This window comes from Python bivittatus, unplaced genomic scaffold, assembly GCF_059951505.1.
Source record: "Python bivittatus isolate LINGU-HERP-01145 unplaced genomic scaffold, Pbiv_v1 ctg000590_np1212, whole genome shotgun sequence".
NCBI classification, from domain to species: domain Eukaryota; kingdom Metazoa; phylum Chordata; class Lepidosauria; order Squamata; family Pythonidae; genus Python; species Python bivittatus.
The window spans coordinates 792,997-818,433 of record NW_028277086.1 but is presented as its reverse complement, the minus strand read 5'-3'; the positions used below and the strand labels follow the sequence as shown (position 1 = coordinate 818,433).

At 55.5% G+C, this 25,437-nt stretch overlaps 3 protein-coding genes across 9 annotated transcripts in view; 1 reads left to right on the top strand and 2 right to left on the bottom strand.

Annotated features, from left to right (window-relative positions):
* BOP1 (BOP1 ribosomal biogenesis factor) overlaps positions 1 to 21,303 on the top strand; it is a 60,021-nt gene extending 38,718 nt beyond the window's left edge. For all 3 annotated transcript variants that reach the window (XM_025173760.2, XM_088148785.1, XM_088148786.1), the window contains exons 4-16: positions 15,247 to 15,401; positions 15,678 to 15,795; positions 15,900 to 16,001; positions 16,678 to 16,890; positions 17,132 to 17,293; positions 17,548 to 17,628; positions 17,879 to 17,948; positions 18,565 to 18,697; positions 19,309 to 19,489; positions 19,588 to 19,876; positions 20,124 to 20,208; positions 20,651 to 20,758; positions 20,840 to 21,303. In XM_025173760.2, the coding sequence (XP_025029528.1) occupies positions 15,247 to 15,401; positions 15,678 to 15,795; positions 15,900 to 16,001; positions 16,678 to 16,890; positions 17,132 to 17,293; positions 17,548 to 17,628; positions 17,879 to 17,948; positions 18,565 to 18,697; positions 19,309 to 19,489; positions 19,588 to 19,876; positions 20,124 to 20,208; positions 20,651 to 20,758; positions 20,840 to 20,993 (1,851 nt within the window). In that variant the 3' untranslated portion in view covers positions 20,994 to 21,303. The remainder of the gene's footprint in view (positions 1 to 15,246; positions 15,402 to 15,677; positions 15,796 to 15,899; positions 16,002 to 16,677; positions 16,891 to 17,131; positions 17,294 to 17,547; positions 17,629 to 17,878; positions 17,949 to 18,564; positions 18,698 to 19,308; positions 19,490 to 19,587; positions 19,877 to 20,123; positions 20,209 to 20,650; positions 20,759 to 20,839) is intronic.
* SCX (scleraxis bHLH transcription factor) lies at positions 111 to 9,956 on the bottom strand. The gene is made up of 2 exons (XM_007439150.4): positions 8,924 to 9,956; positions 111 to 409 (listed from the first exon to the last, which is right to left on the bottom strand). Exons 1-2 carry the CDS (start codon positions 9,476 to 9,478, stop codon positions 371 to 373), a joined length of 594 nt encoding a protein of 197 aa, XP_007439212.1. The 5' UTR covers positions 9,479 to 9,956; the 3' UTR covers positions 111 to 370.
* Positions 21,304 to 23,306: 2,003 nt separating the features above from the next.
* Positions 23,307 to 25,437, bottom strand: part of MROH1 (maestro heat like repeat family member 1) — a 41,950-nt gene continuing 39,819 nt past the window's right edge. For all 5 annotated transcript variants that reach the window (XM_088148778.1, XM_088148777.1, XM_088148781.1 and 2 more), the window contains 3 exons: positions 25,295 to 25,397; positions 25,111 to 25,176; positions 23,307 to 23,926 (listed from right to left, as the gene is read on the bottom strand). In XM_088148778.1, the coding sequence (XP_088004904.1) occupies positions 23,841 to 23,926; positions 25,111 to 25,176; positions 25,295 to 25,397 (255 nt within the window). In that variant the 3' untranslated portion in view covers positions 23,307 to 23,840. The remainder of the gene's footprint in view (positions 23,927 to 25,110; positions 25,177 to 25,294; positions 25,398 to 25,437) is intronic.

Genomic DNA, 25,437 nt, shown 5'->3' with positions numbered 1-25,437 from the left:
TCTCAGTCCTTCGAAAGAGAAATACTGGGCTGCCATCACCTTTTCTTGCTTCCTCAAGATGCCAGTCCCTGGTGAGCAGGAAAACCTCCCCCTTTGTCGTAGGGGCTGTGCCTCCAGCACCTGGCACAGTCCTGCCGTTTTTGTAATCTAAGCCTACTTTACTTGCCTGCAAATCCAGACTTGGGATTTTCAGTCTCTCCTGGGACAGCGTTGTCCATAAGTTCATCCTGGGTAGAACCGCGCAGCTCCAGAAGACAGCCGAGGGCAGGGCAGACAGACCCGTCTCTTGATTTTCCCCTTATAATTCCTGCTGCCGCCGCCGCTGCCACCACCATCGCTGTCACCACCACCATCCTGATTCCATAAGCACCTAACTCCGAATCGCTGTCTTTCTTTCTCGGTCTTTACTCTGCAAAGGGACCAAGCAGGAGAAGGAAATGACGTAAACGTGCCTAGAGCTGCTGCTGATCACGTGGCCAAGGAGGCTCTGCGCCACCAGCCCTCGCCATCCTCGTCTCGCCACCTTAGCCAGCACCGCGAGAGAGGCTGCAGCAACTGGCTCCACAGTGCCACTTCATAGCACAGCCTCTTTCCTAGGGTGGATGCTGAATTCTGACTCCGGGCCCTGCACCTCTCTTCCGCCCAGATGGCAACAGCATAAAAACTCCCAAGGGAACGTACGGCTTCCAGAGCTGAAAGGGCTGCCCTCCCCACCTGCTTGTTTCCTTGGATCCTGCCCCTAGTTTTAACCCCACCCTTTGGAACAAAGTTGCTCTCTGCCGTTTGCGTTCCTGCAGTTAGGAGACAACTGGGTGGCAGAGTGGTAGCTTTTAACTGGAAGGTCTTTGGGGTGGGGCATGACAAGGGTCTCCCTGGCCGGCCATCCTTTCTGAGGCCTTCTGAGGTGGCTCAGGTTGTTCTCCGGGGAATGGGAGCATCTTGACTCAGGCGCCTTAGGGTCAGGAGGCACCAAAGGTGCGATTAACGGCCAGCGGATGGTTGCTAACAGGCAGCCCCATCCTTTGTTAAAGGAGAGGCAAAAAAGAGGAGGGGGGAGCCCAGGAACGGCAAAATTGAATTTCCCAGATGTTCAGGCCCCAAGAGCACTCTTGCTGTCTGGAGAGGAAATGGGGATTCGGAAAATCCCGCCTCATATTTTTCTCCCCATCCCCTTCCTTTCCGCTGCCACTAAAAGCAGGAATGGTAAATTAAGGGGGTTGTGAAGCAAGCCCATCTTCAGGGGGTGGGGGACGGCAGGAAGAGCCCCCTCCAGGCTGCTGTGCCCCAAGCAGCGTCTGCACAGCTGGCTTCCAGGTGCCTACTCCTTGCTTGCTGAAGCATTGGTGGGGATACCCGGGATGTCTCGGTTCGGTCCATGGCTTGTGATGATAGGCGCCTGAGAGGGAAAGTAAGGGACCTCCCTGTTTGGGGAAGTTTGCCCAAGAAAAGCGTCCCTGGGCCAAGGGCACTCTGGTACATTAAGCTTGCCGTGGTGTTGTAAGGAAAGGGCAAAGCTGGCTTCTGCCAAAGTTTGTAATGACTGATTTGAAACAACGGGGAGGCTCTCCAGTTGAGCCAACCTGCATGCCAACCCCTGGCCGTTTCCTGGATTGGGGTTCGGGGGCAGGGCTCCTTTGGCACTCCGAGGCACTGCAGTTGAAGAGGTGGAAGGATGAACCCTTTGGGCTCCTGATGCTGTTTAGAGCAGGTCCTTCCAGTGACTACCAACTGGCCCTTGCAGGAGCCCTCTACCCTGGAAGGACCGCAAAAGCCCCTTCTGGACTTGCTGTGGGGGGGGTCTTCCCCCCCTTGCAAGTCAGTGCTGTGAATGCCTGACCCCTCTAGACCTCTGGAGGGGCAGCTGCCTGGCGGAGATCAAGCCCACTTAGCCTCCCACTGAGTCTTGACTTCAAAGTGGGCGCTGTTTCCTGCTGTTAAAGAAACTGCGGCTTCATGAGGGGCATTAGAAGAAGCAAAAGAACTCTGTTAGTTCTGGGCTTCGGCAAAGCCGACCCGTTTGCTTCCCTTCTTTTTATTTGGAGTTCCTGTTTGGGTTTATGAAAGTGAAGGAGGCAGCCAGGAGACTGGAAGATTCATCAGCAAAGCGACTTCAGAGACCGCAGACTCTCGGCGCAGGACTGAGAGCTAGTCCCAGCTGCTGCTCCGGATTTCCAGTCAACCACAGCCATGATTCCCCTGCCTCCGGGGAAATCTTGACCTTCCATTAGGGAACTGGGGGGGCAAAAGCAGATCATCCACAGGCCCTTCACATTCCCAGGAGCCTGATCCCCACTTCCATGAGCCTGTTCTTATTCTCTCCCCCACCCCCCACCGTGGATGCAGAGAAGGGCAGATGCGCAGGGCCTGGAGTCTGCCCGTCAGCGGGATAGGCGAGCAGAGCGGACTGCATCTGGCAGAAGCCACAGAAAGGAAGATCAAGCTTGACTGCGGGCCGGACGGCCGGGGGCTCGGAGAACCCCTCCCCCTGCATCCCCGGGGGAGGGGCAGGGGCTCGCAGTGCTGCTGACTGCTCTACTCTGAGCCCCTCCCTCCCCCTTCCCAGTCATGTGACCCAGAGCAGAAAGGTTTTTAAGGGGTGGAATAAAATTGGTATAAAATAGACTCTTCCTAGCTTGTTATAAATAAGGATTTATAATCCTTATAGGGAGTGCTTGAAAATGTTGTGGATAAAATAGCTAAAGAGCAGATAATATGGCCAATAGGAGAAAAGCTGGTTTACTTATTTTCAGAGTTTTTTGCCTCTGGAATATAGCACTACATCCTCGAATTGGCACATCTGTTGTAGTACCTGGTCATCTTTTGAACCTGGGAGGCCCAGCAAGTGCAGCAGCATTTATGGCATGTTGGTGAGGGTAAGCATGACTCCCTTTACTAAAAAGAAAAAAGGAAAGAAAAGAAAAAAGAAAAGAAAAGAAAAGAAGCATGGTATTTCACTGAAATACCAAAAGAAATGTGTGGCAGTTAAAAAGCCATTCTGCACTTTTGAGCAAGGTTTCAGGCATGGAAAAAACAACTACTCAAAATGAAGGCTTCTAGAATAACCATTTGTTGAGGCCTGATAGTCAGGTAATCTGGGCATCTAAAAATGATACTGTGCGGGTGCCACTAAAGACACACATGAAATAGTCCATAACACTCTCTTGCAAACATGTGAATCCATTCAGTGATCGTACATATGAACTGGACTGCTGCACCCCAAACTCTTGGCGGTCCCTGAAGTAGCCCAAGAGGACATCTTCCAGTCTACCACTGAGGTCCTGAAGCACCTGGCACTGAAGTCCTCCTTAGGAGCTTGTTGGAAAGCCCCCCCTTGGAATTCTAATTGGCATTAACTGGGTAGACAGGTTATAATTCTTTTAAAAAAATGAATAAATTGGCAGTTGATTTGGCTAGCTATTGTGGGAAGTACGACATTCTTAAATTGTTGTGGGGAGAGGAAGCAAGATGGAAAACAGTGACATAGAACCAGGTTCTCAACTACTCTCAGCCACAGAAGTTCATGGGTGACTTTGGGCCAGTTGCCCCCTCTCAACCAAACTACCTTAGAGGTGGTTGTTGGGGAAGAATAGGAGGAGGGATGCTGTATGCTCCTGTATGAAAGATGGGATACCGGTCTAATAAAAAAAAAATTAACAAAATCACTTGCCTTTCATTTTTGGCCAGTGCTCTAAGCACATAACGTGGCAACTATTGGTTGCTGTCTCCGTATTTTCGCAGCAGTAAAACATCCCCATATGGAGAGAAGGGGAGAGAGAGAATTCCACGCTTGAAAAGTTAGTATTGGCCGCTAGACTTAGAGTATGAGCAGGTACTTCCCATCCATCATTTCACTGCTGTCCTCTGTTGGCATCAAGTCGAGAGCAGCAAAGCTGTGAGGAAAGGTAGGCAAGAGGAGGAGGATTCCTGAAGTCCTTTTTAGGAGGTAGTCAACCCAGGAAGATATTGACAAGGATGGATTGTGTGACATTCTGAGGAGAAGTCAGGGTGGAAAGCAGCTTTCTGCCATTGGCTCCAGGAAGAGAGCACGCTCCTCCTGAAGACCGTCCTTGCAGACCTCTGACTTGGGAGCACCTCTTGTAACAACGTGAGTCTTCTCTTTTGGGAAAGACTGCAGTTCAGCGTCAGAGCACTCCTTCTGCGTTCAGAATGACACACATTCAGGCCCTGGCACCTCTCCTGGGGTGTCCTGAAAAGACCTGTCCTTGTCAGTGAGCTACTGTCCACGGATGGGTGAGACTGGTCCAGCGGAATCCTTGACCTGACCCGGTGTGAGGCGGTTTCCTCTGAGCTGCGTTTGTGTCTGCAGCTGCTGCCCCATGCTGATTTCAGCAGCAAAGGAATTCGGGACTCTGTGCCTGGCGTGTTTCGTGAGGAGCGGCGGCGGCTGTGTTGCTTTTCTTCCCTATTAAAAATTGGGGAGGGGGGTGCTGCCAGTGCTTGGCGTACTTCGTCCCTGCTATTTCTGTGCATCAGGTCCAAAGATGCCCATCTCTCAAGGGTGCTGGGTGACACTCAGTGAACTCCAGCTGTGTTTTCTGGTCTTAAATGCCAGTTCCACCATGATACCAGCAGTTAAGAGGCAGCTCCTGATTTGGGATCCTTTTTAGTGAAAAGCAAGGCTGCCCGGATATATATTGTTTGAGGGCAAATTCTCCACTTCTGCTCTGTCTGTGCAGCCTTAATGGTGAACAGGGAGAAATCTGATTTTTGCCAACTGCCATTCTTTTCGCCATCTTCCTGATTTCTTAATACGGATCACAAATAAATCCCACTAAGAAGCAGTAGGCATTATTCTCCTCATTCAAGAGTGTTCTTTCATTGTCCTTTCTTCCAACTCTTCTCGAAGTTTTATATGAGATCATTTCAAAATCTGTATTTGGGTCCTCTGGATAAATTAACTGGGAGAGCATAGACATTGGCAAAGTTAAGGAATGCTATTGTAGAAGAGCAGAGAGATGTGTTCTTAGTTCACGCTCAACTGCGGAGTTTTATATTTTTAATTACCCAATCGCAGTCCTAATTGTAGACATCAAGTATTAAAACTGAGCTAATCTACTTTTAAATGATTGCAAAAGCATGCTTGCTTTCCAATGTTTCATAAAATACCGCTGGGTTCCTGGAGGGGGTCTTCTCTCTGCAGCAGTATTTTCTCCTCCTTGGTGATGGATGTTGCCTTCTGTGCCATGACCTTTTGAGGGTCTTCTGCCCCACAGATAAGTTTACAGAAGCGCCTGCTGAGGAGCAAAATAGGTTCTGTTGCAAATTTCCCTTTTCACGCTGAAACTCAAGGAGGTGCGTTTTCCATGCCTCTTCTTCAGCTGTGGCGTCCTTGGGGTTCTCTGAGCTGGGTTGTTTTCTGGCAAGCGTTTCGTTACCCGGCCAGGTGACATCTTCAGGGCTAGAAGGGAGTGGGGCTTGCTCTCTGTTTATAGACTGTGACACACCCTGCCAGTGTTGGTGGGGGTGGGGGGTTTGTTTTGTTCCTCTGGTAGTTCCTTGATCAGTATTGTTTACTGCTTGATTGAATGTCTGGTGATACGGGTTTTCTTTAGCTGTCCCTACAATCATCTCCGTTCCTGTGTGCCCCAGTGTATATTTCCAATATGCCATTCCTCAAGATGGAGCGTACGGCATGCGCGTGTGGACCCTTCTCCCTCTCTGGCTATTATTGCATGCTCGCCCTTTTAATGGGCAAGGAACGGGGTGGCTGGGGGCGGAGGTTTCCTTTCCCACCAGCGGCCTGGGCTTTTTCTTTCTTCTGGGGCTGCTGTGAAGCTGTACTCTTGCCCTGAATTCTTGCTCAGATTCCTCAGGAGAGCAGCTTTAAGCTCGGAGAGAAAAATGTGCACGTTCCCAAGTGAAGATACCAGTGCTCACCAAACAGAATAGCAAGGAAGATAAACGCACGCCCCTTTTGTATCTAAAAGAAATGAGCCCTAAAAACATAGTCCTCTCTAAGCAATTATAGCAGCTTTGAGAATCAAAACAGTTTGGAACTTATATGGCAAATTGACGCCTGTGCCATTTTTAAGAAGTAGCGTACTTTTTCTCCTGGTGCCACGCACAAAATGAAGGAGGGGCTTGTGTTGCACAGGGATCCTCCTGCTTTAGAGAAGATTTGAGGAATCTGTGTACTGTTCGTTGTGTAGTGTTGCTCCTTGTGCTCTTGAGAGCTGAAGGTGCCCGAGGTAAGGAGCCGAATGTTTCTGGCTGACGGGGGAGTTGTCTTTCCCACCCCAGATGCATTTGCTCTTGGATCTGTGGGATCTGGCATGCAGGCTGCACTTCTTTCAGAGGATGAGAACTGAAGGAGAGGCGGCCTGCTTTGGCTTCCTACGGCGCTGTGATATTCAGACAAAGTTGGTGGTGATCCACTTGTGTTACTGTGCATGGGGGGGGAGGGAAAGGAAGCACCGCGGGACACTTACCAACATTCATCTGTGCATGCAAATCAGAAGAGGCCACATACTTTTCTTTCCAGAAGAAGCTTGTAGGTTTTGTACATGTGAAGCATCTCATCCAGGATACTGTAAATGGAGAATTGTGGTATGCCTGCCTGAACTGGCCAAGATTGAATTCTGATCCTTTTTTCTTCCTTTTCTCCTCTGGCTCTTCTCTGTGTCATTTCACCTTGTCTGGTTGTCTGGTTCCACAGACTTTTTCATTGTACCTTAACCAAAATGTGCCCATAATTAAGATTGATTTGAGGAAATGTGTTGGTTGCCCAGCAAGCTCCTGTATACACAATTACATCCACAGTTAGTAATCTGGGGCTCTCCAGATGCTTTAAGCCAAGCTTCCAGTATTCTCCAGCTTTCAGCCATGCTTCTGGGACTTGTGGAAGTCATAGTCCAAAGAATCTGGAGGCAACCCCATTTTGTGCTCCTGGACTACATACATCCCTTCTCTCTTTCTGTGAAGGATGAAATTTCATAAGAGCACATGGCGGCCTTGGGTGGTGTCAGAGGTTCCCTGTGATGCTTCTGGGAACTTTTCAAGGAAGCCAGGGTGTTATCCTGCTCTCTGTGCCCCCATAGCATTGGGTTCTCCTAGATGTTGCAGCACCCCTTGGAAATCCCAGCCTCTGTAGCATCTTGTGGTGAGGAATTCCACGAGGAAGGCCGTTGTTCTGCGGGTCCTGAACCTTCTGAGAGCCACTTTAGAGGATGACCTGTCCAACCTTTGGTCCTGAGCACGAACACGCACACCAGACTGAAACGCAGACTCTTAAACTCTTCCACACCAGGCGGGAACGCGGCCACGAGGCTGTTGCGCTGCACTTTCCATTAGGCTCTTGGTGCACGCTGCAAATTTTTTCTGAACTCATAGTTTCCGCTTCAGGATTGCAGGCTGTAATGGAACTAAAACATCTAAAACAGTCAACTGATAAATATGTTTTTTTTTTTTTACTTTAAACACTTTTTAATTTTTTTTTAAATCACAGTCAAAATCTTTAAGAAGGATAATTAGCACCAAAAATGTGCCAGATGTTTCAGTTCCCTCCATGTTTTCTGCTTTAATAATAATTAAAAGTTCTTGCTAAAGTGTCTCAAACTAACGCCTCGTATTGAAATACTTTTAAGTTGGATTCGGTGTGGGTGGCGTCCTCTTCCCATGCAGGCCGAAATATCAGTATATTTCCTGGCAGCGGATGGGCAGGGGTCTTAAATAAGAGGGGGTCCTTTCGCTTGGCAGTCGCTGTGTTCACAACACCGCAGTGGGATGCGCCTGTGAAGCGAGGGGTTTCCAGATCCAAAACGTGCGCTTCAGGAGTGGGTGGAGAGAAGCGTCTCATGTAGCTGACTAGCATGTAGCTCTAAGGTGGATACCCCCTTGCAGAAGCAACAGGTGTGAAAAGATCCGAGGCTGGCGTGTAGTGCACAGGGCCGCAGCATTGGTCTTATTCCCCCACTGGAGCGATGGGCTTCGTCACGGGAGGCATACTTTGGGTGGCTGGGGTCGCTTCGTTTTCCATAAAGCCCAAAGGGGGGATTCTGGAGGGCCAAGGCAGAACTGAGGGGTAAGGATATACTTAATGCAGGGGTTTGCACTGAGCCCCCAAATGTAGCTTCTCTAGCATGTATCTCTTTGTTTCCCTTCCTCCGCCAAAGGTTTCGTAACCTTTTTAACCTTCTTAGGAATTGAATATGTTTGCTGGTATGGGGGGTGGGCACGCAGATGCCTTCGCCTTTGGTTCAGCAGATGGCACCAGCCTAGGAGGGCTTCCTTCCTTCTGGTCACAGGCATGTTTGAAATGGACTTTAGCTTCCCATCCAAAGCACTCTGGTCCCTAAAACGATTACGGTCCTTGGGCTTGTAAATGTTAATTGGCTTAGTACGTGAAGGAGCCCCTCTCTTTCTCCCTGAGGCGGACAAGGCAGCCCAGATGGGAATCACCCTGCAGCTCTGGGCGGGCGCAGTCAGACGAGGAGTCCGGACTCTGCTCATTCGTACGGTCAGGGTGGAGAAGGGTAGCTTTGGGAAAGTCACAATTTCTCAGCCTCAGCTTACTATTTGTAATAAGATTTGGGAACAGCTATTAGCCAATAAGATGTTGCCAGGATGGTACAACACTATCTTGCCAAAAGGCAAGTGCTGCTAAATCAACCTCTCTCGCTTTTCCCCAATCTCTGTGTTGTCCTGCCTGATTGGCTCATATCGCCCCGATATTCGAGCCCCCGCCCCACCACCTCTTCGGACATCGGGGATCAGGCACGTCACTGGAAGAGAAGGGCTCCAGAGCCTCCCCGATCTTGTGTGTGTGGACTGGGCATGGGCAACAGGGAGCCCTGGTGGGAGTGCCAACCATTCCTTCTCGCAGCCAGCCCCTAGATCAGACGGGGGCCTTCCAGAACTTCCTTGCTCCCCACCCCCCGCCTCAGCAGGAGACAGCAGTACTCACCAGCCTCCTCTGGTTGCTGAGGCAGAAAGTGCAGATCTGCTTGGGTTGGGACCCTTCGCTGTCCTGGGCGGGTGAGCTGCCGCCGCCGCCGCCACCACCACTTTTGTTGCTGCTAGCGCTGCCGTGGTGGAAGAAGGCTGGGGTGGAGTGGCAGGGCTGCCCGTCTCCGCATGCCTCCCCGACCAGGAGGACGTTGCCCAGGTGCGAGATGTAGCTGGAGGCCAGGCGGAGGGTCTCGATCTTGGAGAGCTTCCGGTCCGCCGGTTCGGTGGGGATGAGAGTCCTCAGAGCGCTGAAGGCCGTGTTGACGCTGTTGGTGCGGTCGCGCTCCCGCGCGTTGGCCGTGTGGCGCTGCCGGGGCTCCCGGTGGACGCGGCTGGCCTTCTTCCCGTGCCCGCGCTTGCTGCCTTTGAGTCCGTACCCACTGGCGCCCAGGGGGTACGGCTTCTCGTCTGAGCCCGAGCTCTCGCTCCCATTCTCCTCGTCCTCCGACAGCATGCTGATCTCGGGGTACAGGAACCGGCTGGGGGCCGAGCGCAGCATGGCGAACGACATGGCGGGAAGAGGCGATGCGTGAGGGCTCTGCGGGGAAGACGGTCCTCAGCTCCGGCCTCTCATCTTTTGGGGGCCGCTTGCCGGACAGAAAAGGCAGGCAACTCCCAAGGTCTCTCCCTCGATGCCTTTTCGCCCTGTAGTTTTTCCAGCGAGGAATTCCCGTCACTTTCGCAACTTGGTCGTCTTCCAAGACTTGTCTGCTTGCTCTGCTGGTGCTCCTGGCTGAGAGGGGCTAAGTCCCCTGCTGCACCCTGCCTGGCTGGTGCGTTGAGCTGGCACACACGTGCGTCTCTCGCAGCTCCTTTCAGACCGCGGCTGGACGGGCGAGAGTTTTATATTGTCCGCGAGTGGTCAGTCCAACAGGCCCCTCCCCTCCCTCCCAGCAGCTTCACGCCTACCTGAGCATTCCTTTCGGGGGGGGGCGCCCGCCCGCCCCAGGGGCTGCAGTCTGGAGCTGTTGGGAGGGGAGAGAAGGGAGGCGGTGTGCTGGCTTCACCTGTTGGATGCAGAACTTTGGCCGGCTTGTCTGCACTTCCTCGAGGAGGAGAGCCGGCGGATGAAGCAGACATCTCACTTGCCTGCAGCGTCAGGAGGGTCCTGCTCCCCATGTGTGTCCTGAGGGACCGAGGCAGCCCTGTCAGGAGGTGGTGGGGGAGGAGGACAGAGGAGGGTCTCCCTTAGCACAGCTGATCCTAGTCTTGCCTTGATAGGCTACAGTGGGAAGGATTAACCCTTGCAGTGCCGTGCTGCTCTGGAGAAGCTGCTCCTCTTCTGAAGGCCTTTGCAGCACGAGGCTCTCCTGGTCTGTTTGCTTATGGATCACATCTACACCCTGTCGAATCAGTTGTGGACAACTGTCAGGTGACAGTAACGGAAAACATCATGCGTCATTAAGATGCCCCAAGTGATGCATTTTAGTTCATGGCTCCTCTGCCCCCACGGGCCCGAATCCAGCCTCAAACTTGCCTCCTGGGTTACCCTTGCGACTCGCCTACAGGGAATGGATTAGGAGAGGGCCCCTTGTCCACCCACATCTTGGGGAGGAGACCTCTTGGCAGTTCTTGTTCAGGGCACATGGGGACGTTGGAGAAGGGGAGCCACGGAAGGTGTGCTAGCGCGCAGGGGCCCCTGGCTTAAAGCGTAGCTGCTTCCCAACGTCTCCCTATTTGTCTAAACAACAGGACAAATCATACATGGCTGTCCGTTTGCTTGGCTGTGGAGTACCAGCCAGCTCGGCTCACCCTGCCAGATTTATCTTAGCCACCCAGAGTCACTGGGAGTCAGGCAGCATACAAGTGGGATTGATGGATAAATAAATAAATCTTTATCTGATCTGGTCCCACATCTTGTGGGAATGCAGTCATATTGCAGCCCAAACCTTAATTCTGACCTCTTGCGTGATGGGAAGCTGGCTTGCAATTTCAGGTTCCTGCTATAAGCAGCGTCCTTTTAGGATAGCCAGTCAGGCCTATGATAAGGCCGAGCAGTTTCAGCTATCTTTGGGTTCGGGGACCTGGGATCGGCTGAGCACCCCGGGGAACCGTTGCCTGCCTTGTAAGATGGCCGGGAGACCGAGCATCTCTTCTTTGAGTTTTCCTTCTCTTGGCCACTGGCAGGTGCCTCTTGGCCTCTGGTGAGCGGTGCATCGGTGTCCCCGCAGAGCTTTGAGGACCCCCGGCTGGGGGCTGCCCGTGTGCGCTCCAGGAGGGACGACACAGGGCAGAGACCCCTGTGCTCTCTGGCCTCGCGGGCTGGGGCTGCTGGAAGCCTCTCTGGGAGGCTGAGCTGGGCAGAAGGAAAAGCTGGTGTGTTCTTCCTTCTTAGCCAGTGGCCTGGCATGGCCTCCCTTTTGCCCCTTCGCAGACAGACTCGAGTTTGTGGGGAAACTAAGCTTTGTTTCTTAGCCGTAGGCGGGGGGAAAACCAGGAGGGGGGAAGCAGGTGGAAATGCCCAGCCTGGCAGGCGCTTGGCCCGAGGGTGGAGCTGCGCAGACACCTTTCTCAGCCACGGGATTCCAAATATATTGCTCCGTTTTCCACAATCAAGAAGTCTGGGAAACTGGCTCTTCATGGAGAAGCCGGAAAGAGTCCTTCTCTCTCTCTCTCTCTCTCTCTGGCCCGTTCAGCATTTTTCCTCTTTGGTCTGAGAACGAGACGGTCCTCCCTGTGCCCTTTGGGTTGGTGGTCAGTCCTTCTAAGGTTACTCGGGACCATTTGGTAGAAGCCTTTGGACTTCCTCCCCTGTACACGCATAATGCCCCCCCCCCCCGGTTCTTGCTTTCTTCAGTGTGGACTGCCTTCTGAAGCTTTGGAGTGCAGCCAGCAGAGGGGGATTTCTCTTCTCTCCCCTCCTCCCCCCACCCCAAAATACGCCTGCCTTTCCCTCCAGCTGCTCCCCCTTCTCTTTTTTCTCCACGTGGACCAGCAATTTTCAAGAAAGCGTTCTGCCAGGAATGCACACCGAGGAATGTCTCTGCTGTTCCAAAAGCAACTTCCAGACGTGTGGCTGAGTGACGGCAGCGCCTTGTGGGGGTGGGATTGCCGGGGTGGGGGGAGCTACCGCCTCTGCGCTCACTGGACTGATGTATTAATTGCGGGAGGCGGTTGGAGGGGAGGGAAAGCTGCTACTGGCATCAGCCTGCGCACAGGAAAAGTCTCTTGGCTGCCCTGCACGGCTCTCCTCTGCGGTGCCTCCTCCGCAGCTTCTCATTCAAAGGCTATGGGGGGGGGCGGTGCGAGCTGGATGTCCCGCCCTGGGTCCTGCAGCAGATTCACCGCACCACGCTCCCAAAGGTGGCCAGGGCTCCCTGTGTAAGATATGCCCCTCCACATATCCTCCGGTGGGGTGGGGGAAGCCTGTGGATGGGAAGGGGCTGTAAGAGCCCTCCGGCGGCTCTCCTTTACCCCCTGCTGGTGCTGCTTCACTGTGAAGGGTCTGGGGGGGTTCAGCCTTGAGGACCAGGCGTTTGCCCTTACTCAGTGCCACGTGCAAGAGCCAGTTGCGGCCTCGTCTCTCTCGATCCGCAAGGAGAGAGGAGCAGTTGGTGTCTTGGGGAGGCAGTCTGTCCAGCTGGTTCATGCCAGGTGCAACAAACCTGCATAAAGAAAGAGGATGTCGGGCACGGCCATCTGCCAGCCAGCTGGAAGCGGGTGAGGGGAGCAGTGTGGCTGCGGCCTTAACATACCGTGAATGGCTTCTGGGCCCACTTTCAGATGCTTGGGAGGCACCTTCTCCCATCCCCAACTTCCTCGTAGGTGCCTTGCTGGGGGAGGGGCAGAAGCTTTGACGGTGAGTCACCTGAACGTGGTAAACATCCCTGGTTAGGAAATGAATTCCTGGCTGGCGGAGGGGGGGCTCTTTTCCTTCTGGAGAGGTTATTAGCCATCCTGCCTCGCCCTCGGACTCACTTTTTGCTTCCATGCGCTTATTGGGGCCAGATGGTGCAGTTTGGATGGTGACCCAAAGTGCCTAATGTGAGAGAGTTGGGTCCCAGGGACGCCTCCCAAACAGGGAGGAGGTGCAGCTTTGCACTGAGTAAGCTGGCAGGGAGGGGGTTTCCCAACTGCGTGTGGTGGAGTGTGGAAGCAGGCGAGGAGCCCCCTTGCTCCTGCTCCAAAGTAGTCCAGAAGTTTGATTTCCAGCAAACAAAATCAGCCTCCCAGTTGGTGGAACATGCAGCAAAGACACTGGAGGCGGGCTGGTGGATGGTTAAGCGTGTCCTAACGATTAGCACACCTCCCGCCTCTTGGAAGAAAAGTGGTTTTGGATTCCTGCTCTCACTGGGCGCCTGCAGCCAAGCCCGGTGGCATGGCTTGTTGGAGGTGGCTCCTTCAAGTGCCTGTGCACTGACCCCAGATTACAGGCTCTGTGGCTCTCGGGCCGAGCTGGATCCGCGAGCCTCTTAGCAGGGCAGCATCCTGGAGTTGGAAGGAGCCATCAGGCCACCGAGTCCAGTCTGCCGCTGGGGCCGTTAGCAGCCTCTGCGGCGGAGGCAAAGCTGGCCAGGTGCCCTGCTCTTCCAGAGAGGCTCCGCAGTTGGCGCGGCTGGCTGCCCCCTTAACGCGGAGAGGGCTGGGAAGACCATCCGGATGTTGGCGGCGCAGAGGCTGTGGCTGCACTCCGGGCCCAGGATCGGCCAAGGTGCGCCTGGATGACCTGGAGGGTGACACGTCTAGAGGTTACCCCGGAAGAGAAGCAGCAGCTCCAGGCAGGAGCCCCTGAGGCCAAGGGAGGCCTCCCTCATACCTGCATTGCTGGGTGCTGCTGTGGGGAGAGGGTTTTTTTTTTTTAGATTTTTTAAAATCCCAGCTTTGTTATTTTTTTACAAATAATCCAAGGTGGTGAGCATACCTAATACTCCTCCCTCCTCCTGTTTTCCCCACCACAACAGCCCTGTGAGGTGAGCTGGGCTGAGAGAGGGACTGGTCCAAAGTCACCTGGCCGGCTTTCATGCCTGAGGCGGGACTCGAACTCACCGTCTCCCCTTTCCAGCCCAGGGCCTTTGCCGCTAGACCACACGTTTCTCTCTCTGGTCCCCATCCAGGACAGAGAGCAGTTAGGACCGGCCGGGTCCCGGCCATCAGGGTGCTCAGGGCTCTTGCTGGACAGGGCAGCCCCCGGGCTGTCTGGGGGCACACCGGTGCTCTTGGCCCAGCACCGCTCAGTCTGGCGGCCTTTTCAGGGAGGGAAGCGTCTTCTGCAGCTTTTAGCCAGAGGGACACGGGTTCCCCTGCTGAGCTCCGGCCCTCCCCGTCCCCCAGACGGCCCTTTCCCCTCTCTAGCTACCAGAGAGCAGGCAGCGGTCCTGCTTGGTGCCTCCGAGGGCCCCTCAGGAGAGCCCCAGAGGCACTTCTCCGGTTCTGAAGTCTCTGGGTGCAGCTGCTCTCTGTGGCACGGATACCGCCGTCTTAGCTACCTGATGCTACCGGACGTGTCCCTCGGTCCCGTTGCGCTGCCTGCGGGTATTGGCTGTCCCAGGCGGGTGCTGCGGGGTCACGGGAGAACCGCTGCAGGCCAGCGCTAGTGCTCCGGGACGCCCTCTCGTCTGACCTCGAGACACAGAGACCCAGTTTGGCGAAGCCGACGTTGCTACTGCTCGGCGGGCACTGTTGCTCCCGCTGCCTCAGCGAGCAGCCTTCTGAGCAGGGGCTCCTGGACATTTTGCCATCACGCCTCCCGCCACAGTACACACCTCCCCTGGAAATCCAGAGCCCAGAATGCCATTTGGGAAAGGTGGATTTAATGTAACACTGTGACTAGAAGGTCCTTCACCCCTCCCCTGGACCCTCCCTGCACCTCCCCTTGCGGTGTGGGAAGCCTGCTGCAGAGCGCAGGAAGAAGGGTGCTTGCCGGCTGCCTTGGCCATTTCGGGGGGGGAGGCAAAACGCTCCATGCTTCCAGCTTTTGATATTTTTGTGAATTACGCTGGTTTCGGCTACTATTGCTAGAAGGTTTTACTGTTTTTTGTCACTGATGGCTGCATTTTAGAATTGTACATTTCCTGCTGGGTGAGGGTGAGGGTGATGATTTAAACTTGGATGCTGCCCAACTCCCAGCGACAGCTGCATGGCTGTCCTGCGTCCTGCAAGTAAATGAGCAAGCAGGATGCAGTATGGGGCAGAGGGAAACCAGGACGAAGTGACGCCAGGGAGGCCCCCCTTACTAGACCCTCTTTCTTCCGAGCTCCCCCCAGCAGAAGCTCTGCAGAAGCCGCCTGCCTCCCGCTCTCCCTCGCTTAACCCTGCCTCCTCCTCCTCCTCCTCCTCCAGGACATCCGCAACACCGTCGGCAACATCCCCATGGGGTGGTACCAGGACTTCCCGCACATTGGCTACAACTTGGACGGCAAGGAGATTTACAAGCCCATCCGCTCGAAGGACGAGCTGGATAAGTTCCTGGAGAAGATGGAGAACCCTGACTACTGGTGAGGTCGGCTTCAGGAGCAGAGCCCGCAGCAGTGCCCTCCCGCTACTGTCCAGGGCAGTGCGAAGGCCCCGCTTCCTGGAGGCTTGGGCTCTCTTTGGATAGGATGAACTGGCAGGTGGGGCTGAGAGGGAGGAGACCCTCTCTGCAGGTGGGGCTGGCCCTCTGGCCCAGAGGTGGGCGGGGTCTGCCGCAGGTGCTGCCCCATCGTCCCAGGAGGAAGATGGGGAGTGTCGCTGCTCACGGGCCTCTCTGCTCCCCTTTGTCCTCCCCACAGGCGAACTGTCCACGACAAAATGACTGGGGTGGATGTGAAGCTAACGGATGAGCAGGTGGAGCTGGTGAGCCGTCTTCAGAGGGGCCAGTTTGGGGACGTGAACTTCAATCCGTACGAGGTGAGGAAAGGGCTGTCGCCCCCAGCCTGCTTCCCGGTGGCCGCGATTGAGGGGAGCAGCTGGTTTTCCCGCAGCTGCCAGCCCCAGCTCTGACTCCTTTGCAGCCAGCCGTGGATTTCTTCAGCAGCCAGGTGAGGATCCATCCTGTGACAAACCGGCCCCCGGACAAGCGAAGCTTCATCCCCTCCCTGGTCGAGAAGGAGAAGGTGAGCTGCTGAAAAGGAGAGGGGCTCCCTGCACGGAGGGGCCTGGACTCCCCCCCCGGGCCAACCCTGCCCTGAACATGCCGCATTTCCCGGGAGTTCCTCCTGAGCCTTTGGCTGGTTACAGAAACTGGTGATCTGTCCTTTTAAATCCAACCAGAAGGAGGGTTACTTGCTCAGGTGTAAGGCCTGATCGCTCTGTCAGCTAGTTGCCTTGTGTAAAAACGGTCCCCGGGCCTATGGAGATGTCTGGTGATAGAGAAACTGGAGTGATTTGGGACCGAACAGGAGCCCCTGGCCAGTTCCTGTCCGGTTTACTGTGTATGTGGGCAGATTCATAGCTGCCAACCCAAACTTTCTCTGAACAACAAATCACAACAAAACTGCTGCTGGCGGTTACACTGGGGAAGCTCTCGAGTTAACGGCTCTCTGCAAAGAAACTCTGGAAGTCGAGGCAGGGAAACGTAGCGGCCTCGGAGGTTCTGGCTACAGGGAAGGGAAGGGAAGGGAAGGGAAGGGAAGGGAAGGAAAAGGAAGCAAGCCGCTGACTCTCAGCCGAGTCCAGAGCATCTTCAGGCAGCCCCTCTTTGGCTCTTGGCTCCCAGGAAGCCGAGGAGTGGGGGGGGAGCGTGTGGAAGGACAAGGGGGTGGATGGCATGACACTCTTCTGCCATTGCAGGTCTCTAAATTGGTCCATGCCATCAAGATGGGCTGGATCAAGCCAAGGAGGCCCCGGGAGGACACTGTGGCCTTCTATGACCTTTGGGCTCAGGAGGATCACAACTCCATCCTGGGACGGCATAAGATGCACGTGCCCGCCCCCAAACTTCCCTTGCCTGGGCACGAGGAATCCTACAATCCACCTCCAGAGTATCTTCCGACAGAGGAGGAGGTGAGCAAAGCTGTGGCCTGGCTTCTCACATCCTGGGGGAGTGGGAGTCACTGCCGGGTTGCGACGGGGTCAAGGGGGAAGAGGGGCTTCTGGGTCTGCAGCCGGGCAGGTGGGCCTGTGGCCTGCCCAGGGTGTTGGTGGGGCAAAGGAGCCGTCCTGCCTAACAGTCCTTCCTGCGGGAGGATCCCGGAGATGGGGTTTTGCTCCTTCCTCATCCCTTCCCCCCGCCCCGCCCATGCAGAAGCTAGCCTGGGAGCAGCAGGAGCCTTCGGAGCGCAAGCTGAACTTCCTGGCCCAGCGCCATGACTGCCTGCGCCGAGTGCCAGCCTACCCTCGCTTCATCCATGAGCGCTTTGAGCGTTGCCTCGATCTCTACCTGTGCCCACGCCAGAGGAAAATGCGGGTACTCCTTGGTTCTTTGCACCCGCGAGGGTGTTTGGATGCTCAAGAAGTCGGGGGAGTGTGTGAGAGTGTGCGCACACACGTGTGTAGCTCTTGGCTGCTCCTCCGTGGGTCAGGCAGGACAGTGCCTGACACCCCCTTGGTCTCGGTGGAGGGCACGCCACGTGTTTCTCTGCGAACAAGCCGTTAGGCGAGCGCTGCTAGTTGGAACTGGGCAGGCAGGCAGGCAGGACAACTCGCCCTCCTTCCCTGCAGGTCAGCGTGGATCCCGAAGACTTAATCCCCAAGCTGCCCAAGCCGCAAGACCTGAGACCCTTTCCAACCGTGCAAGCCTTGGTAAACTTTTGGAGGGGCTGGTTTTCTCGCTCTGCATTTTTGCTGTGGCCACATTCCTACCTGGGCCAAAAGTTCTGGGCAGCTGGAGCAGCTGTTGGCAATGGCTTTCTGCTACTTCTGTGCCAGGGTGCTTTTTGGCTGGGGTGGTGGTGGGGACACAGACAGCAGGCCCTGCTTCCTTTGCAGGACATCGGGGGCTACAGCAGGATGCCCTCTTTCCCTTCACTTGCCTGCCCTTTCCTCTCTCCAGGTGTATCGTGGCCACACCAGCCTCGTGCGCTGCATTAGTGTCTCTCCTGCTGGGCAGTGGCTAGTGTCCGGTAAGTGGCCCTCGGTGGCTGGCCCTGCATATCAACCGCTTTTCCTGTGTTGAACAGTCGCAGAGGCTTTGCTCCTGGCCACGAATGCTGTATCACAATTCTCCAAGGCATGGAAGGCGGGAGACGGGAGCTGAGCGGAGGCAGCTGGGACTCCTGGGCAGGATTGTCCTGGACATGGGAGGGCAGGTTGAGCCAGGCAAGAGCCCTGGGGGTGGAGGGGCAGTGAAGTGGGGTTTCCCAGCCCTGCTGACCTCCTTGTCCTGCACAAAGGGACTGCCCTTTTCAGATTCTCAGCTGCAGCTCTAACCCCCCAAGGGCTTCGGCATCCCCCTTGCTGCAGGGATGGTCTTTGGAGTCCCTCCTCATGCAAATGAGGAGAGGCCCTGCCTTCTGGTCAGAGATCAGGGCCCAAGGGCTTTGGCATCCCCCTTGCTGAGGGCTGAAGTGTGCAAAACACATTAGTCCATACAATATTTGTGTTAGTGGGCTGACGAGATCCCCATGTGGCTGAGATGGAGAGAATTAAGTCCTTCCAGAGAGCCACAGTCAACATTCTTGGGGATACATACTTCTGAGGAATCTGGGAAGATGCAACAACTCCGGTGCTCTTGTGTAGGTTCAGATGATGGCACAGTGAAGTTCTGGGAGGTGTGCACAGCCCGGTGTGTGAAAAGTCTCCCAGTGCAAGCTGCGGTGAAGAGCATTGCTTGGAATCCCAACCCTGCCATCTGTCTGGTGGCTGTGGCTGTGTGAGTATTGCTTTCAGCTGCCCCAGAAGGAGCCCAGCATCGGGGCAGGCAGCCGTGGGACAGGTTGAAGAGGGCACCCAGGCGGGGCGAGCATAAAGTGCTGCGCAGGGGGAGAGGAAGATGGGTGGGACTAATGGGAAAGGTGGCGGTGGCTTGAAATTATTGGGAAAGGATATATTATCTTTCCTCCTCCTCCTCCCCCTACCATGAAGCCCGCTAGCAGGAGAGGGTCTCCAGCTGCCAGGGAAGCGATTGACCCAGTTTGCCATCCAAGTCCAGCAGAGGACAATAATTTCTGGGTGCCCTGCTTGGCACAGAGAAGCAGCCTCGTTCGGGAGGGCTTCTTTCCCTGTTGGGAATAAGGGGTAGTTGTGTCTCATGTGCTGCTCATAGCTCTGTCTCGGGGCACACGGGTGGCTGTGGTTTTCGTTTTCCTTTCTTTTAAAGTAGACGCCCCATGAGAGGGATAAACCTTGGAACTGAGTCGATTCAACAGATTGCTTTGATGCTACACTCTGCGCAGCTTGCAGGCGTGCGCACCTTTGGCCGCCCGCTGTCCCGGGAAGCATTTGGGTCCCTAACACCTTCTTGGGTCCCTCCGTTCCTTCCAGGGAGCACACAGTACTGCTGGTGAATCCTGGCCTTGGGGATAAGCTGCTCTGTGGGGCCACCGACCAACTTCTGGAAGGCTACGTGCCCCCTGAGGAGGGCCGTCTGCAACCCGTCACGTGGGAGGAAGCCACGGAAGAGGAGCACCGCTTGGGCATGCGGCTCAGAGTGAGATTCGGAAAGGTACTGGCCTGAGCACAGTGAGTGCTGGATGCGTGGTTTCTTCAGGGCAGCGGGGGATGAGGCACCCTTCTTTCCCCCCATCTTGTCTCCTTCGTCAGCCCTTGAAACAGGTGACGTGGCATGGAAGGGGGGACTACTTTGCCACGGTAGTGTCGGACAATAGCCACCTCCAGGTCCTGATCCACCAAGCCAGCAAGCGCTGGAGCCAGGCACCCTTCCGCCGGAGCAAGGGCCAGGTGCAGTGCGTCCTCTTCCACCCGCTGCGGCCCTTCTTCTTCGTGGCCACCCAACGCTTTGTCCGCGTCTACCACCTGCTCAAGCAGGAGCTCACCAAGAAGTTGCTCACAAACTGCAAGTGGGTGTCCGGCATGGCTCTCCATCCTGGAGGTGAGTGGGGGCTCCCCCAGGGCCACAGCGAGGGATGCTTGGGGCTCTCTCCCCGCTAGGTGGGGGCAGGGTGCCCACTGCCCCGGGGGAACGCCGGCCCCAGCAGCCTTGCCAGCAGCAAGGGAGGAAGGCCGCCAGGCGGCCCACGAGAGGAAGCCTTTCCGATCTCTCCCGCCCCCTGCCTTGCACGGGTGATGGCCGGTGTGGCCTTCCAGCATTTGTGCTAACGGGCTCCTCCTCTTCTCAGGCGACAACTTGATCTGTGGCAGCTATGACAGCAAACTCGTCTGGTTTGATTTGGACCTCTCCACAAAGCCTTACCGGGTGCTCAGGTAGGGAGCAGCCCACCCTCCCTCCATCTGCTGGATGGCTGGCCAAAGCTCCCTCAGTCCAGACCGCAACAGCCTCTTGCTGTGGGCGTGATAGCTGCGGTGGGTTTGTTCCCCCTCTGATGCAGTTGCATCTGGTCGCTGAGCCTGAACTGCAGGGGCCCTTGCAGCCCACGATGCTGGCATGCCAAGGGCAGACCAATGCCACCCACACCCGTGCCCAGCGTAATTCTGCCTTCAGCGACCCCCTCGCCTTGTGAATTAGCCACCCCAGAGCTGATGCCCAAAGCCAGTCCTAGAGCACGGAGCCACCCTTGGCAGCAGTTGCTGCTTTTCCTCTCCTCTGCTTTCGGACCAGATCCTCCCACCTCCTTGCGGGGAAGGAGGGAGGCGTCTGATGGAGGGCAAGGTGGGGTGAGGGGTCATCTTTTCTCCTGTCTGGCAGGCACCACAAGGCAGCCCTGAGGACAGTGGCTTTCCACCCTTCTTACCCCCTTTTCGCCTCGGGCTCGGATGATGGCAGCGTCATCGTTTGCCACGGCATGGTCTACAAGTAAGTATCTGCAGTGGGGGGGAGGGAACGTTGGGGGGGCAGGACTGGCACAGCTGATCTTTCTCCATCCTCTCTGCCCAGTGACCTGCTTCAGAACCCGCTCCTTGTGCCCGTGAAGGTGCTGAGGGGCCACCAGTTGGCCCACGACCTGGGAGTCCTCGATGTCCTTTTCCACCCCACCCAGCCATGGCTTTTTTCTGCGGGTGCAGATGCCACCATCCGGCTCTTCACGTAGCTCTGCGCTCCCCTTGTGGCCCTGCAGCGGCGTCCAGATCCAAGACAGACTTGGCAGGAGGGTGGGAGGCAGGGGTCTGCCAGCCCCTCCTTGGGCTTCATTCCCTGGAAGGCTGGAGCTGTGATGCAGGCAAGAATAAGGAAGCGGCTGGAGCCGCTTCCCAAGTTGCAGGAGTCCAGCTGGAAGAGATGGCGGTTCTCGAGAACCGGTTGATGCGTGTAGACGTGCAACCGCACTGAAATATGCAGAGCACCGGAACTGTCCTTTGCATTGTCCCTTCTGTTCTCTTGGTAAATAAAAACTGCCTGATTTGAAAGGATGGTGCCCCCTTGACCAGAAGCAGAACACGGGTAAACAGGTTAAAATGGGGTGAGGGAGGTGAGCTGGGGGCAGGGAGAGGGAGCGTTCTGGTAAAGTTGCGTGTTGCCTTTGGTCCTGTCGCCCCCAGAGACCACTTGGGACTCGGCTACCTTCCTGTGTACACAGGCCGCCTTTGAAAGAGCCTGCCACACGTTTGAAATGTGCCCATCAGCCCAACAGATTGTGGCCCTTGGCTTAAGGTTTCACACTCAAACAGTGTCTTATGCATTCCCCCCCCCCCCGATGTCCTGGTAGTGGGAAAGGGATGCTGAAAATGCAAGACTGCATGACGGAAGAAGCATGGGACCGCAGAAAAGCATCACAAGGCTTGGGCAGGCCACAGTAGACCCAAGCAGCAGATAGCACAAAGACCCTCTGCCCTCCACAGCCAGAGGGAAGTAGCAGGTTTGCCGTATCAGGCTAATGGCAGCAATGCTAGAGGATCCCGCCTTCCCCCACACCTGAGCTGTGTTCTCACCCGCTCCTGCAAAATTGGCTGATTTCCCTAGGCTCCAGCTTGGCGCTTCCATTTGGAGCTGTTGGGTGCTCTGGCTGCAAGCATACAACTGTCTCATCTCTCACCGTCTGCCAGGCCCAGAAGAAGTAGTGCGTTTTCCTGCAGCCTTCTCATGTGGGTGGGCCCTAAGGCTGGGTTGGTAAGAGGTGGCGCACACGTTCATACACCATGACAGCAAAAAACACCAGAGGAAGTTTTTGAAATTACTGCCAAGTAGCCATATTACAGGACAGGAAGGCCTGGCGCAATATGGTTCATGGGGTCACGAAGAGTTGGACACGACTTAACGACTAAACAACAACAGCCATATTACAGCCTAGCATATGCTAACCCCCAAATAGGGTTGAGAAGCTAAGCCTGGATAAGAGTGTCACAAGAACACAGCCTTCTCCCTTTGGTCCTCTCAGGACACCAAGATGGGAGAGGGGTCTTGACGAGAAACTGGCCATCTGACAAGACTAAGATGATAGCCAAACAAGCAATGGCCCCTTAATTTGGGGGGTTGGGAGGGGAGGGGAGGGGAGGATGAGGAAGTGGCCAAAGGATGTGTACATAAGCTTTCTGCCTTTTATTTAGAGCTCAGAAGTCCTTACAGAATTTTGTTCGTTCCTCAGAAGGGGAATTGGTTTAAAAGAAACTGGACGGAGCTGTCCAACTTTCAGAGAGACCACAGACCAGAAGTTCAGATGGACTTCTGGGTGCTTTCTGAGCATGTTTGCATAATTCTCCTGAAAAGGGATTTTGATGTTTCCTCCTCCATAGAAGGAATTTCCCAATTTCCATGCCAGGCTGCAGCACTGTTAGTCTCTCATTCAAAAGGTAAACAAGGCCTGATGTTCTTGGCTTTTTCAAGGCTGGTTGGAGGCCACCGCTGAAGTTGGCAGCACTGAGGAGAAATGGCTACTGGTGGACCTTCTTAATCTTGGGGATGCAGGCTCAGATGATTGAGTTTCTGGCCGCGAAGCTGCCGGGGATAGGCCTGGCAGCATGGAATAGATGGAGTAACCATTTAAGACACTCCTCACAATAGTTCCACTAGCTCGGTGGTTCATTACCACTTTGGGGTCACATCAGACACTGTGGACAGGATTACAGAGGGAACGTGTTCCTCCTGCTCCCAGTCCCATTTCCCAGCCTATTTAGGCAGCCTCCTAACTTCCTCCAAAAATAATTGGTCAAATGGCAGGAGGGAGAACCAATGAATGGCGTTTCCATGTGCAGCAGGAACGTGCCACTGGCTGCTGTGGCCAAACAAGAACTTTCCTTCTCATGCCTGAGTTTCCCAGAAGCATCTAGCTGCTCGGATTTGTAGGGTGCCTCAGCAGAAATAGCCCCCAGTCCCCTTCCTCTGTGCAAGTCCTGGGCACCAGAAGCTGAACGAGAAGTCTGATTCGGGATCCTCTTGAGGCCAAGGAGCTGAGAAAGAGGCCTCGTGGTTCTGAGAAGCAAATAGTTTATTAAAAATAAGTTGGTTGATTCTATATACAAACCCTTGCTGAGGAACGTGCATGAAGGCCGCAGTGCTATCCCTGCACCGGCCACGGTGGGGCTGGAGGAAACGTGCAAGCCGTGCCCCGGCTCCTGACCAAAAGTTGAGTCGGGAGGCACCTGCTTGTGTGCGCTGTGGGAGGGAGGGAGGGAGGGAGGGAGGGGTTGGGTGGGCAGAGAGTGGCCGTGCGGATCCTGTGCCCGTGTGCAACAGTGCTATGCCTATTCTGTGCCCTGTGATCTGGACCAGTCTGCCCATGGAGGGGGGCTGCAGTGTGTCCCCTGGTGTGGAAAAAAACATTGAAACACAGAATGGTGCAGACACCTCAGGTCTTCTCTTTAAGGGGGGGGGAAATGTTCCAGTATGAGAAGGTTGTGTTGCTCTGGAAGACGTGACTTGTCCGGGAGGTGCGACGGCAAATCCGGTCTGGGGGGATCCAGGTAAGCCTGTTTCCTCTGGCGGAGTCCATCGCCAAGGGCCCTTAAATGGCCCTGCCCAGGCGACCCAGCGTCTCCGCTGCCTTCACCCGCACCGTGGTCACAGGGTCCTTCAGCAGCACGGTGAGAGCTGGGCGGAGAGAAACAGCAGAGGCAACTGGTTGACCAGGGGCCGAGATTCCCTCCATGGTCCGTGCCCAGCTGGTCACCCTTCCGTACCCCCCTCCCCCACATCTGAGCAAACGTGGCTCAAAGCCGAGCGCTGATGGAAGGTCCAAGAGGCCACAGGCTATCCAGGCCCACGCAGCTCTGGAGGGCTCAGGGTGTCCTCAGCTCCATCTGCTAGTGCCTGGCCCGGGCCCAGCTGCAGAGCAGGAGAGGGGGGCCAGGAGTCCCTCCCAAGCAGCAGAGATACAATAATATTTTTCCAGTAGCATGTTTACACTGCAAATCCGAGACTCTCTTGTCCCGCCAGAGTGAGCGAGACGGCCTGATTTATGCGCAGAGTGCTTCCCGTCCATCAGCCCTGGGCCAGCTGCAGCAGCTCCCCGGGGGGGGCGCTGGCAGGCAGAGCGCTCGCACTCAAGACGGGAAGCTGTGGTGACCCCATCCGGAGTCCTTGCTGCTCCCCCTCCCCGGCATCCCCCCACCACTGCAAACAGACGGGCCTCTCTTTGGGACTGCTCCATCAGCCAACGGAAAGATAGTTTTCCCTTTTTTAGTGGTTTTTAAGCTCCGCTGGAAAGCTCAGAGATTTTCCAAGCCTTACTCTAAGCGATGAAGTCACTGCTGACAAGGAAAAACAGGAGCAAAGTCCAGGAAAGTTTATTACTTAACTGGTTTTTCTGGCCAGTCTTTGAGGGGCAACCCTAAAGGGCGGAGGCAGCCGGGCTGCACGGAGAAGCATGCCCCTGCTCCTCCCTGCACCACTGACCCAGGCTGGGGCTAACCAGGGACAAGGAGCTGCCCTCCAGCCAGGCAGGACATTGCACGCCACCTTCACCCAGGAAGGAGAGCGTGCTGCCAAGCTTGGCCACTGGGAACGGCTTGCCCTCAGCTGAAGTCCCTCTGGGTGTGAGACGACCAGCACTGTGAGGGAACAAGGAGGCACCCCAGAGGGAGGGTCTGGGCGTGGGCAGCCTCGGAATCTGAAGCCCCAGAAACCTTCCCTGCCTAATTTGGACAAAGGCCTTTCCCAGCGTCATCCAGCTGGATCCCCCAGCGGTTCCTGCACACTATCAAAGGCTGCAGCGGCAGACCCACATTTCAAGTCTAGCAGCTGCCCTCAGGGAAACACCGCACTTGCTCACTCACCAGCAATAAGTCCGTCCAGATCCAGCTGCTGGCTCTGCGTTCTGTCCACGTGGAGGACCAGGAAGCCTTCCAGGGAAGGGTGAGAAAAGGCAGTTAGTCCCACAGAGCCAAGAGAATCCCACCAAAGAACGCCCAGGAAGGGAGGCCAGCGCTAGCCTTCGCTAGGGGCTCCTTCCCTCCTCACCTACAAACATGGGGGCAGCAGCTCGGATGTCAGCCCAGTTGCTCTTGAAGTAGAAGAGATTGATGTTGACCAAACGACTCAGCGTGTCTGGGTAGCTCTGCATCTAAGCCAGAGGAAAGGAAGACCACCTCTAAGACAAAAAA

Bases quoted from the DNA above. Each gene is read 5' to 3' on its own strand.
- SCX (XM_007439150.4), bottom strand. From the start codon at position 9,478: ATGTCGTTCGCCATGCTGCGCTCGGCCCCCAGCCGGTTCCTGTACCCC. The intron at 410-8,923 runs GTGAGTACTGCT...GTCCCTTTGCAG, and splicing joins TCAGCAACCAGAGGAGGCTG to AGTAAAGACCGAGAAAGAAA.